General features: G+C 39.3%; 1 protein-coding gene across 4 annotated transcripts in view; it reads left to right on the top strand.

Moving 5' to 3' along the window:
* tafa5l (TAFA chemokine like family member 5, like) overlaps window positions 1-14,390 on the top strand; it is a 110,308-nt gene that overhangs the window by 73,685 nt on the left and 22,233 nt on the right. For all 4 annotated transcript variants that reach the window (XR_009817822.2, XM_072915891.1, XM_061985603.2 and 1 more), the window contains exon 3: window positions 8,027-8,154. Coding sequence is in view for 3 of the 4 variants with exons in the window: in XM_072915891.1 (XP_072771992.1) it covers window positions 8,027-8,154 (128 nt within the window). In the remaining variant the exon portion in view is untranslated. The remainder of the gene's footprint in view (window positions 1-8,026; window positions 8,155-14,390) is intronic.

Here is a 14,390-nt window from a genome sequence, read left to right as displayed (position 1 = left end):
GTAAACACAGACACCCCCCCCCCCTCCCCACACCCAGACACACACACAGTACCTCTTCTCTTGTCCCCTTGTGACACAGGAAGAATCAGAAGGACGACACTGCAACTCTCCAATAAAACACACTCAGATCTTCTGTTTCAAGCCGATACTACATAAAAAATAACGTTAAATAACGCAGTAACACATCATGTAGTAACGGTAACTGAGTTACTGAATATAAAAAATAATGCGTTAGACTACTAGTTACCGCCGAAACTAACGGTGTTACAGTAACGCGTTACAAAGTAACGCGTTAGTCCCAACACTGTGAAAAGGTAAGAAAAGTTGCTTTTGCATAATATTGCGAAACAAAATGCCAGATAATATGTCTTACCTTTGGAAAAGACTAAATGTATGGTATTCAGTAATAAAAGAAAGATAGAAGTTAGTTTATCCATAAACAATGTAAAAATTGAGAATGCGCCTGAAATCAGATTTCTTGGGGTGATCCGAGATGAAAAGTTGACATGGAAAGCTCATATATTACATGTGAAAAATACGGTATCTAAAAGCTTATTTATTTTGAACAAGGTTAAATACAGTTTCCCGTATAACACAATGAGAATGTTATATTGCTTAATTATTCTACCTTGTTTCAATTATTGTGCAGAAATATGGGGAAATACATATCACAGCAACATAATGCCTTTATTTCTTTCACAGAAAAGAGTCATTGGTATCATTTTTACAGTAGGATATAGAGACCACACAAATCCACTCTTCATTAAGGTAGGATTATTAAGACTAAAAGACATTGTAGAATTGCATACTCTATTAGTGATGTTCAAAGCTAGAAATAAAGTTGTTCCGAAGGACTTACAAAAATTATTTGTGTTCACGTCTGAAGATGAGAATCACAAAAGGCTGTATAATTTTAAACATCCAAGAGTGCGAACAAATTTGAAGCAAATGTGATTGACTGTTGCTGGTGTAAAAGCATGGAATTCTCTAAAGAAAGACTTAAAAAGTTGCAAGAATATCTATGAATTTAAAAAGAGTTACAAAAAGAGACAACTGGAATGATATCAAACTGATTTTTTATTTTGATTGGACGTGTCATTGTGAAAATGCTTAAACGAAAATTAAAGGTATGTTGGAGCCCAGGTAACACCTAACGTTAGCGTAACGTTACTGTATGGTTCTCGTTTGGTTATGCAAGATGAGAACATTCTAAGAACATTCTCAGAACATATCAAAACCTATCTGACACACAAAATATTTGCCTGCAATGGAAACAGCGACCGTTAAGCTTTTCAAAGTGTTTTTTTTCCGCAAATTTACTTTATATACATTATGTAGTAACGTTTCCCTAACGTTCCGCGAACGTGTTGTGTTTTTCGAGTGTTGGGGTGTTGGTGGAGGGAACAGTGATAAAGTCATCTAAAATAATTTGTGTTAAAAAAGGGGGCAGATAAATATAAGAATATTATTCTTCCATCTGCTCCTTTCTGATCATGGAAATGTATAAGAAACAAAAAACAATGAAAGTGTCAACTGTACGTGGCTTGTATGTATGCATTTTCATGAAAGGAATAAAAAGAAATGATGAAATGATGACCTTATACACACACCATAGCAATACTCCTATGTTGGACACATCAAACGGTGCTACCTACACTTTTCTCTTATGTTTGACTGCCATCTCCTGGTCACACGTATCATTACACTATGTACCAAATAAAATAGCTTCGAAATGGGTAAGCTCAACCAGACTTATTCCTTATATTAGGCGCACAGGGTTATAAGGCGCACTGTCGAGTTTTGAGGAACAAAAAGGATTTTAAGTGCCCTTTATAGTTCGGAAAATGCGGTATTTTGAACACTTTTATGAGTGGGGCCCATTTGGATCCCTGAGACCTTAGGTGTCATTTTGTTAAACTGCCATTGTTAAAAAATAATAACGAATTAAAACCAATGTTGTTATAAATTTTTGACCTGTTTAAGAATCCAATTACTTCTGGCTGAGACCCTGTTGGACCTTTTAACAGTCATCCAAATGGAGAGGAGCCCTAATGGTTACAATATATATCATATTGCTTTTGAAAATGACGAATATCAAAATGTCCGCCGCATGTTTTCAATCTCCAGGCGATTTATGGCGGACGTGAGCTCGATAAGCTTTATTGCTCGCTGGCGTGTCTGAGCGATCCGACGCTATCTCGCGGGAAGCTTTACGGCGACACGCATCACAGGCGCACTGTAATCGCCATGACTCACCGTGTCTATCAGCCCCCACGCCCCATGCTCGCATGGCGCACACCAGCCAGCCCTGCTTTTAACCGCCTCCAAACTCCACCACACGCTCTAAGTGAGCGAGAGAGAGAGAGAGAGAGAGAGAGAGAGAGAGATATGATTACAGCAGCGGTAACATTGATTTCCACTGGTCTCCTGCTGCACTGCACCCTGGAGTCCATTACCGGCAAGTGCGTTTAAGACTTCAATTGCCTCCTGCCGACACTCGGCGATGATGATCATTGTGGGGGCTGAAGGTGGAGTTGTGCACATTACCTGACAACACAGATTTTCTCTCCCACTTGATACCAACTAAAATCCAGATCGGTAACGCCTAAACCGATCTGATACCTTGTGCGACTATACGTAATGTATCTACTAGAATTTAAAAAAGTTAAAGTACTAATGATTGTCACGCACACACTAGGTGTGGCAAAATTATTCTCTGCATTTGACCCATCACCCTTGATCACCCCCTGGGAGGTGAGGGGACCAGTGGGCAGCATCGGTGGCAGCGCCCGGGAATCATTTTTGGTGATTTAACTCCCAATTCCAACCCTTGATGCTGAGTGCCAAGCAGAAAAGTTTAGTGTGATTTTTTCGTATTAAAACTGTCATTGCTCAAAAAATAATATTAAATCAAAATCAAAGTTGTAAATTAATGACTTATTCAAGGCTCCAATTACAGTACTTCACATTAAATATTTCACTTTGAACATTTTTTTGGGTGGAAAATATTGCATATTTTGTGTTTGCCATAAAAAAGTATGTTTTCTTTGTCAACAAAGGCGTACAACTAACAAAAAAACAGACAGATCTGAAGTTGATCTAGAGATTTAAGCATTGAAAGTTGAAAAAAAAAAAGTGTGACTTATTTTGAAGACTTTTATTAGTGGGACCCTTTTGGATCCCCGAGACCAAAACAATGTCAGTTTTGTATTCAAACTGACATTGCTAAAATAAAAAAAAATCAATATTGAATCAAAATCAATGTTTTTATGAATTAATGACTTATTCAAGGCTCCAATTACTTTAGATTAGATATTACACTTTGAAAATTTTTTGGGGGGAAATATTGCATTTTTTGTGTTTTGGCCATAAAAAACAGTTTTGGGGAAAAAAAAGCAAAAAACATTACAAATATTTATAATAACTTTATATCGACAGACAGACCTGAAGTTGATCTATAGACTTAAGTGCTGAATAATCCAAAAAAAGTATTTTATTTTGAAGTGTTTTATGACCAACTTGAGGCGAGCTCTAAAGGTTAAAAAAAGGTAGATATTGGTTTTGTTTTTTTGGCGGAGGCTTTTTCAAAATGGCCCCCGTATGTTTTCATTTTTCACTGTGTGGCCCTCAGTGACAAAGGTTTGGACAACCCTGCTCCAAATTACATATTTACATTTGATCTATTGATACCTAAGGCTTCCAACTTCTTCCAGCATCATTAAAGGTTGGCACTGACAAGGTCAACACACAGTTTGAAGACACCTTCATTTATCTGACCCCCGACACTCTTATTATTATTATAATTATCATTATTATTATAATTATTATTGTTATTATTATTATAATTATTATTATTATATTATTATTATTATTATTATATTATTGAATTATTATTATAATATTATTGTTATTATTATTATTATTATTATTATCCCTGCACATTATCCATCAGAGGTGTGGACTCGAGTCACATGACTTGGACTCGAGTCAGACTCGAGTCATGAATTTGATGACTTTAGACTCGACTTGACAAAATGTAAAAAGACTTGCAACTCGACTTAGACTTTAACATCAATGACTTGTGACTTCACTTGGACTTGAGCCTTTTGAATTGACATGACTTGACATGACTTGCTACTTTCCCCAAAACCCAAAGATGAAAAAGTTATTCGGGAGCGCTCCGTATTTTTCATTGTGTACTTGTCTATCAGCGTTGCGTGTGTCAGCTGGTGTGGTCTCAGTACAACAGCCAATCAAATTAGATCTACTTTGTTTTCATCACACAGCATTCATCCAATCAAATTGCAGGACAACCAACGAAGAAGACATGTCCAAACCACACGCCAGTGAACAAAAAATGATACCTAAAATAATTTCGTTTGGGTATAAAAATTACGAGGTGGTCAACACAAAACGGTTTGCAATATGCAACACATGCGGTTCGAAAATTACTGATGGAGAGGAAACAACTTCCAACTTCGTCCGGCATTTGAAGTTGCACAAAGAACGGTAAGTTTTGAATGTAAGATAACGTTTATTGGCTAAGTAACGTGACTTTTATTTGCTGTGTAGTTAAATCAGTGAGGCTGTAAACTCACTGCTAACGTTATAACGTTATTGCAAACACGGGAATCTGTTGCAGTTCACTACCTTATTCATACTTTTTGTTCAGTGATTTTTTTTAAGCAGGGTTAGTCAATATATCACACGTAACGTTAGACGGCAGTCAGCAGCACCGCGTATTTTAGCCACCTAAAAAAAGACAAAAATAGTAAAATAAAGGTCAGTTAAAATGTATACTATATTATGAATATGTGTACCGTTTTAGCTAGCTTTCTGACATACTGTTGGTTGTTTACCTCAGTGGTCCCCAACCACCGGGCCGCGGCCCGCTACTGGTCCATGGATTGATTGGTATCGGGCCGCACAAGAAATATATATATATATTTTTTTTCTTTTTTTAATTAAATCAACATAAAAAACACAAGATACACTTACAAGTAGTGCACCAACCCAAAAAAACTCTCCCCCCCCTTTTGTTCTGGGCATTGAACATGAAGACTCTTCCTTCACTGTTACGAGTGGCCATGAGAGTCTTGGCAGTGCCTGCCTCCAGTGCTCCAGTGGAGCGAGTTTTCAGCCATGGTGGCATCATACTACGCCCCCATCGTGCACAAATGACTGACAGACTCTTGGCTAATTTGGTCTTTTGCAAATGCAATGCAGCATAGGGCCCTGACATATAAAAAGTACAACTTTTTTGTTATGTTCACGTATATGTCATGTTTTTTCAATGTTAACACTTTTGTACAAATAAGTACATTTGCACTTTATTTTTCAATGTGTTTGTTCTGTATAGGAATGAGTTAATGTTTAAAATGACTGGTTAATAGTGCTATTATGAAGTGCAATGTCAGCACAATTTTCTTTCCTGCAATTTAAAATGCACTTGTTTTAATAAATAAATACAGCGTTTGAAAAGCATACACAATCTGTGTTAATATATTAGTCTGTGGTTAAAAGGACTTGAAAGGACTCGAAACTCAAAATGCAGGACTTAGGACTTGACTTGAGACTTTCCAGTCTTGACGGGGCTTGCCTGTCTTGACTCGGGACTTGACTCGGACTTGAGGGCAAAGACTTGAGACTTACTTGTGACTTGCAAAACAATGACTTGGTCCCACCTCTGTTATCCATACAGCTACCCCGCGATTTGTAGGCGCTACAACCCTTTTTTTTTTTTTTACGTTAGTTATTTGTAGGAATTAATTTACTGTATTTTTCAGACTATAAGATGCTACTTTTTTCCTGCACTTTGAACCCTGTGGCTAATTTATGGATTTTTCTTTGTTTTGTATTCAACAAATAGTTTTCAACACCGACAGAGGCACTGAAACGGTGTGTTATCGCTTGCGCTATGGCGCCATCTTTTGCTCGCTGCAGGTGGCCGTGCCAGCAAATTGAGGTTTCCAAGTACCGTATTTTCCGCACTATAAGGCGCACCGGATTATTAGCCGCACCTTCTATGAATTACATATTTCATAATTTTGTCCACCAATAAGCCGCCCCGGACTATAAGCCGCGCCTACGCTGCGCTAAAGTGAATGTCAAAAAAACGCTGCGCTAAAGTGAATGTCAAAAAAACAGTCAGATAGTTCAGTCAAACTTTAATAATATATTGAAAACCAGCGTTCTAACAACTCTGTCCCAAAATGTACGCAAATGTGCAATCACAAACATAGTAAAATTCAAAATGGTGTAGAGCAATAGTAACATAATGTTGCTCGAACGTTAATGTCACAACACACAAAATAAACATAGCGCTCACCTTCTGAAGTTATTCTTCATTCGTAAATCCTTCGAATTCTTTGTCTTCGGTGTCCGAATTGAAAAGTTGCGCAAGCGTGGTATCCAAAATGGCCGGTTCCGTCTCGTCGAAGTCATCGGGAGTCAGTGTCGCTGTTGTTCTGTGAATCCTGCCTTCCGGAAAGCTCGGACCACAGTTGTGACCGAAATATCTGCCCAGGCATTTACGATCCACTGGCAAATGTTGGCGTATGTCGTCCGGCGCTGTCTGCCCGTCTTAGTGAAGGTGTGTTCGCCTTCGGAGCTGTGTGAAAAAAGCCACCCGGCCTCTTCGCGTAAACTTCCCTTAACCACTCGCTCATCTTTTCTTCATCCATCCATCCCTTCGAGTTAGCTTTTATGATGACGCCGGCTGGAAAGGTCTCTTTTGGCAAGGTCTTCCTTTTGAATATCACCATGGGTGGAAGTTAGCATGGCAAGCTAGAACCACAGTGAAGGATGACTTCTCATTCCCTGTGGTGCGAATATTCACCGTACGTGCTCCCGTTCCACAGTGCGGTTCACAGGAATATCAGTTGTTGTGAAATACGGTAGTAATCCGTGTGCGGATGGAGAGATTGCGTCTTTTTATGAACCGGATCCTTGTCCTTTGTAGGAGCCATTTTGTGGTCTTTACAGATGTAAACAGGAAATGAAACGTACGGTGATATCCGCGCGTTTTTTCTTCTTCTTCCGGGGGCGGGTGGTTGCTTAAAGCGCTTCCTGTTCTATGGGGGCGGGTGCTTTCCTTGGCGGTTGCTTGCGTAGAAGAAGAAGCGCTTCCTGTTCTACTGGGAAAAAAGATGGCGGCTGTTTACCGAAGTTGCGAGATCGAAACTTTATGAAAATTAATCGTAATAAAGCGCACCGGGTTATAAGGCGCACTGTTAGCTTTTGAGAAAATTTGTGGTTTTTAGGTGCGCCTTATAGTGCGGAAAATACGGTAGGATTCTCGCTTCCTCCACCCACACTGGTTTAAATGTAGCTTAAAGACGTCGATAATGATCTTCACTATGTGAAGCGCTTTTTTTCTCTAGAGAGAAAGCGCTATATAAATATAGTTCACTTCTTCTCGTAACATTTTAATATTATCATAATAACACGCACACCAAAATCGACTTTATTCTTTATTCTTGTAACTTTTTTTAATTGACATTTAATTCTTGTGGCATCATGACATTGTTTTAAAATGACAACTTTATCTTTGCAATACGTACGTTTTTTGTGTATAAAATGACGACTTTATTTTTGTAATATTTCGGCCTTATTTTCATCGTGATACGACGTTATTCTTGTAACATTACGATTATTTTTCTTACATTATGACTTGATATCGTGACTTTTTTTTTAACAAAACGTCGACTTTAACAATGTGACTTGATTTCGAGGCATTACAACGTTATTCTCTCGACATTTCGATTTTTTTAACGTTATTTCCTCGATTTTGTGAAATCAGCGCTTCATTCTTGCAATGTCCGATTATTATTATTGTGAAGATTATTATTGTTTGTGCGTACAATTCCAAACACGAGCAAAATATGCCTCTAATCTTCCTTTTGCACCCTTTAGCTTTTCTAAATCAAATCAAATCCTTCTATTGTGTATAAAGTTGTAATCTACTGTACGTACAGTAGGAAGAGGCCTTCTCTCACTCCACTGGTGTGTCCTTCCCTGGTGGTAGCTCGAGCGGTGCGCAGCCGGCAGTGGTGCGAGATGTCGCCCTGCATGGAGGGCGAGGTCTGCAGCCTCCTCTTCAACCGCTTGGGGTGGTCCTGCACCCGGGCCAGCGGACGCATCAAGACCGTCACGGTAAGAACCTGGCACACTGGACGCTGTAGTGTTTTTACACATTCATGCTTTGCTAGCTTGTTAGCAGCATGCTAGCAGTTAGCGCCTTTGTCACGCTAACTTTTTGAGCCATTTTTACAGCCCAACACCTCTGTCATATGACTTGGTATTTGACACATGCTAACTGTTAGCATGCTAATATTAGCTTGCTAACTTTTTTCGCCATTTTTACAGCACAACACTTCAGTCATATAACTTGGTAACATTAGCGTGCTAACTTTTTGAGCCATTTTTACAGCCCAACACCTCAGATTCATATAATATGGTACTTGACACATGCTAACTGTTAGCATGCTAATATTAGCTTGCTAACTTTTTTAGCCATTTTTACAGCCCAACACCTCAGTCATATGACTTGGCACTTGACACATGCTAACGTTTTTAGCCATTTTTACAGCCCAACATCTCAGTCATATAACCTGGTACTTGACACATGCTAACTGTTAGCATGCTAACATTAGCGTGCTAACTTCTTTAGCCATTTTTACAGCCCAACACTTCAGAGTCATATAACATCGTACTTGACACATGCTAACATTAGCGTGCACAATTTTTTAGCCATTTTTGCAGCCCAACACCTCAGTCATATAACTTGGTAACATTAGCGTGCTAACTTTTTTTAGCCATTTTACAGCCCAACATCCCAGTCATGTAACTTGGTAACATTAGCGTGCTAATTTTTTTTAGCCAATTTTACAGCACAACACCTCAGTCATAACTTGGTACTTGACACATGCTAACTGTTAGCATGCTAACATTAGCATGCTAACTTCTTTAGCCATTTTTACAGCCCAACACTTCAAACTCATATAACATCGTACTTGACACATGCTAACATTAACTTTAGACCTAAAATAGTGCATTTTGGTATTTCCTCTTATCTGGTCACGTGTTAGTGTGCTATTGTTAGCATGCTAACATGTTATGCTAGCTTTTTTGCTATTGTTGTATGATTAAACCTAATAATCATAGTTTTGATAACTGCCGCCATCTTGGAAGTATGCTATTGTCTCTAGTTTTAGCATGCTGACTTTTTATGCCAGCTTTTTAGCTATTATTGTATGATTAAACCTAAAAATCATGGTTTTTGATTCTCGGGGTGGTTGAGCAAGTATGCTGTTTGCATGTTTGTGAGAACATTAGCATGCTAACGATTTATTACATTTTTTTTTTAGCTAATTGTATATGTTTACACCTAAAAATAGTGCATTTTGGTATTTCCTCTTATCAGGTCACGTGCTAGTATCCTCATGTTAGCATGCTAACATGTTTTGCTAGCCTTTTTGCTATTTTTGTATGATTAAACCTAAAAATCATGGTTTTGATAACTGGCACCATCTTGGAAGTATACAAAGGTCTCTTATATTAGCATGCTAACGTTTTATACCTTTTTTTTTTTTTTTTTAGCAAATATGGTTTGTGATCCTCGGTGTAGTGGAGCAAGTATGCCAACAGTTAACTGTTAGCATGTTTGTGAGACCATTAGCATGCTAACAATGTATTCTATTTTTTTAGCTAATTGTATATGTTTACACCTAAACATAGTGCATTTTGGTATTTCCTCTTATCTGGTCACGTGTTAGTATGCCAATGTTAGCATGACAACATGTTATGCTAGCTTTTTTACTCTTGTTGTATGATTAAACCTAATAATCATAATTTTGATAACTGGCGCCAACTTGGAAGTATGCTAACGTCTCTAGTTTTAGCATGCTGATGTTTTATGCTAGCCATTTAGCTAGTATTGTATGATTACACCTAAAAATCATGATTTTGATAACTGACACCGTCTTGGAAGTATGCTAAAGTCTCTAGTTTTAGCATGCTGACATTTTGTGCCAGCTTTTTAGCTAATGTATGATTAAACCTAAAAATCTTGGTTTTTGATCCTCGGCGAGGTTGAGCAAGTAGGCTTTTAGCATGTTTATGAGACCATTAGCATGCTAACAATGTATTCTAATTTTTTTGCAAATTTTATATGTTTACACCTAAAAATAGGTGTAAACATATATCCGGTCATGTGTTAGTATGCTAATGTTAGCATGCTAACATGTTATGCTAGCTTTTTTGCTCTTGTTGTATAATTAAAACTATTAATCATAGTTTTGATAACTGGCGCAATCTTGGAAGTATGCTAACGTCTCTATTCTTAGTATGCTGACGTTTTATGCTAGCCTTTTAGCTAATATTGCATGTTTGAAACTAAAAATCATGGTTTGTGATTCTCGGCGCTGTCGAGCAAGTATGCCAACAGTTAACTATTTCTGAGAACAATAGCATGCTTGCTTTTTAGCTACTTTTGAATGTTTGCACCTAAAAATCCCGATTTTTAGTACTTGACGCCATCTTGGAAGTATGTTAACGTCTCTTTTATTAGCTGCCCATAATGTTTTGCCCTACCTTTAGCCAATTGTGACTCATCATACGTAAATCAACCAATCGTCATGGATTTTCTCTGTGTTTTTTTTTGTTCCCCCCTTGATTTGCAGTCCATTTTCTCTCTTGGTAGTGTGTTGCATTTGATGGACGCTACTTTACTACATGGGTCTAAAAATAGCTGGGCTATTGGGAAACGTAGTTACGCTACATAGCGTCGCTACTTCCCATCACGAGATTCCTGAAAATAAAATTGGCGTCGTCTCAGAGGTTCCATCGCCCTTCCTCATTTGAACCGCGAGGCGTTATCACGAATTCCCGGCGCAACATGTTCACCTGTCATGTGTGAAAAGAAAGGCACAGTAAAAAAGCACTTTCACACTCATGCCTGGTGTGCCTGACAGGGAAAAAATATGTCTCCCGCGTCCTTGAGCGTCTCGCTAGCTGCTGAGCTGTGCTGGTCCTGCGGGGCCACGCTCACCTCGTTAGCCTTTTAACAAGCACCACCACTTCATTGCGCTGCCCTCTTCTGCCAACTCCACACTTTTCTCCGAGAAAGATGTGCTGTGGGACTTGTAGGGTTGCAAAATTCCGGGAATACTCAAAGTTGGAAACTTTCCACGGGAATTAATGGGAAATTAATGGGAATAAACGTTGAATGCAACATGCTAGATCTTGCAGCATGATTATTAGCTAAAACAACCTGATTTAATGCCAATTCAGTTGAATTTCAACCCTTCACTGTGCATTTCTCCATCACATGTGCAGTGCATTCTTCCATCACATGCACAGATAATTCCCAGCATGCTACACACTACAGCAGGGCTATTGAGGCCACACTAGTATTTGAGCCCAAGGACTTCATCCAGTCAGGTAATTTTTGATGATATTACCGTATTTTCCGCACTATAAGGCGCACCTAAAAACCACAAATTTTCTCCAAAGCTGACAGTGCGCCTTATAACCCGGTGCGCTTTATTACGATTCATTTTCATAAAGTTTCGATCTCGCAACTTCGGTAAACAGCCGCCATCTTTTTTCCCGGTAGAACAGGAAGCGCTTCTTCTTCTACGCAAGCAACCGCCAAGGAAAGCACCCGCCCCCATAGAACAGGAAGCGCTTCTTCTTCTACTGTAAGCAACCACCCGCCCCCGGAAGAAGAAGAAAAAACGCGCGGATATCACCGTACGTTTCATTTCCTGTTTACATCTGTAAAGACCACAAAATGGCTCCTACTAAGCGACAAGGATCCGGTTCATAAAAAGACGCAATCTCTCCATCCGCACACGGATTACTACCGTATTTCACAGCAACTGATATTCCTGTGAACCGCACTGTGGAACGGGAGCACGTACGGTGAATATTCGCACCACAGGGAATGAGAAGTCATCCTTCACTGTGGTTCTAGCTTGCCATGCTAACTTCCACCCATGGTGATATTCAAAAGGAAGACCTTGCCAAAAGAGACCTTTCCAGCCGGCGTCATCATAAAAGCTAACTCGAAGGGATGGATGGATGAAGAAAAGATGAGCGAGTGGTTAAGGGAAGTTTACGCGAAGAGGCCGGGTGGCTTTTTTCACACAGCTCCGAAGGTGAACACACCTTCACTAAGACGGGCAGACAGCGCCGGACGACATACGCCAACATTTGCCAGTGGATCGTAAATGCCTGGGCAGATATTTCGGTCACAACTGTGGTCCGAGCTTTCCGGAAGGCAGGATTCACAGAACTACTGGACAACAACAGCGACACTGACTCCGATTACTTCGACGAGACGGAACCGGCCATTTTGGATCCCACGCTTGCGCAACTTTTCAATTCGGACACCGAAGACGAAGAATTCGAAGGATTTACGAATGAAGAATAACTTCAGAAGGTGAGCGCTATGTTTATTTTGTGTGTTGTGACATTAACGTTCGAGCAACATTATGTTGCTATTGCTCTACACCATTTTGAATTTTACTATGTTTGTGATTGCACATTTGCGTACATTTTGGGACAGAGTTGTTAGAACGCTGGTTTTCAATATATTATTAAAGTTTGACTGAACTATCTGACTGTTTTTTTGACATTCCCTTTAGCGCAGCGTAGGCGCGGCTTATAATCCGGGGCGGCTTATTGGTGGACAAAGTTATGAAATATGTAATTCATTGAAGGTGCGGCTAATAATCCGGTGCGCCTTATAGTGCGGAAAATACGGTACTGTGGTAAATATAGCCGTGATGCTAATTTTGTCTATGTTGAATCCCATTCATTTATGCTAACAATGTTAGCAATCCGAATTTACCTTTTTTGTGATCTGTAAAGTTTAACTAGCAAATACTAAATCAAAAGGTGTAGTTTCCTCTGCCTTCTGTTCTGCTAGCCATTCTGTTGTCATACAAGAATGTAGGTTATAGTTTGATTTAGCATGCTGATTGAGTGCTCATTTATTCATCTAGCCTATTTATGTTCATTTGTCCATCAGTAAAATATTTTTACAGACTACTCCAATTGTTTAGCTGACTATTTATATATGTGTGTGGCATTGCATTAGTGTTTTACAAGAATAGATAAATACAAACAATACACTATCTGATGTGTGGAGACATTTCACCCCAACCAATGTAGGCGGAAAGGGGGTGTACATTTGCAAATACTGTGCAAAGAGCTATGTCAAAAATGCCACAAAGATGCAGCAGCATGTAGACAAGTGCCCAATAATATATCATTATTGTAATTCCCCATTAATTCCCATGGACGATGTCCAACTTTGAATAATCAAAAAATTGTCAATATTTCCAAACTTCCAGAGTTTAACTTCCCGTGGTACATTTCCGGAAAGTTTCCGCAAATTTACCGGAAACTTTCCACCCCTTTGCAACCCTATATGGGAGTAACGCGGTCCTTTTTTTTTTTTTTCCAGTTTTCGTCCCTTCTTTCTTTTTTTTGTGTGAAGCACTTTGTGTTGGACACTTGCCTGTGTGCTATATAAATAAAGTTTGACTTTATTTGACCTAATTTAAAAACTGTAATTACTACTAAGGAAAGTATTTCATGCGTTACTTAAAAAAAATCACTGGCATATGCAGTTGAGAGACGTTTCATGAAAGCAGAGTGAGTATGTGCCTTTAAAAGTGATGTGGGACGTCAGCGAGAGCGCGCCCACAGCAGCATTTTAGCTCAGCTGCGTTTGCTAGCTTAGCAGCGGCAGTTTGCAAGCAGCGCTGTTGACTCTTGTCACTGGACTGTGTTAGCGCCAGTTCATAAAGAGACTGCATGTGCTTCCATGGCTGTACTCTCCTTGTCCACAAACGGCGTATTGTAGGATTTCAAGCTTGTCACTTCAGTGACGTGCAGTCACTAGAGGCAGGTGAGGCGGGGCCTCACCTGCCATCATGGAAAGAAAAAAAAAGTAAAAAGAAAAAAAAATCTTAAATTGTTATATGTATCCAGTGATTATACTATAAAGTTATTTTCCATTTAACTTCACCAGTTTTTGATTATTTTTATTAAAAATCGCTGAATTTTCACATTTGCCGTTCAAATACTGAGAAGAGACGGTGCGGTGAACAGCAGCCAGTTGAGGCACGTCACTCAGTGCCGCAACATGGATTGCGCAATGACTCGACTAACTGCTGGTCTGCTGTGCAGTGAGACTGTATTGCTATATGAACTATATTATACATTTCCATAGTTTAGTTAGCTGAGGTATATAATGTACAGTGTATTTTGTCACCAACTGTATGTGTGTAAAGTATTTCTTGTGCTGAGCGATCATAAAACGGCTGCAAAAGACGCACTGGCTGAGGCTCGCCTCCTGCACCCCCGCCGTAGAGTTG

This window comes from Nerophis lumbriciformis, linkage group LG23 (assembly GCF_033978685.3).
Source record: "Nerophis lumbriciformis linkage group LG23, RoL_Nlum_v2.1, whole genome shotgun sequence".
In the NCBI taxonomy this organism is placed as follows: Eukaryota; Metazoa; Chordata; class Actinopteri; order Syngnathiformes; family Syngnathidae; genus Nerophis; species Nerophis lumbriciformis.
Note: the sequence above shows the minus strand (reverse complement) of the source record. Positions and strands in the feature narration are given on the sequence as shown.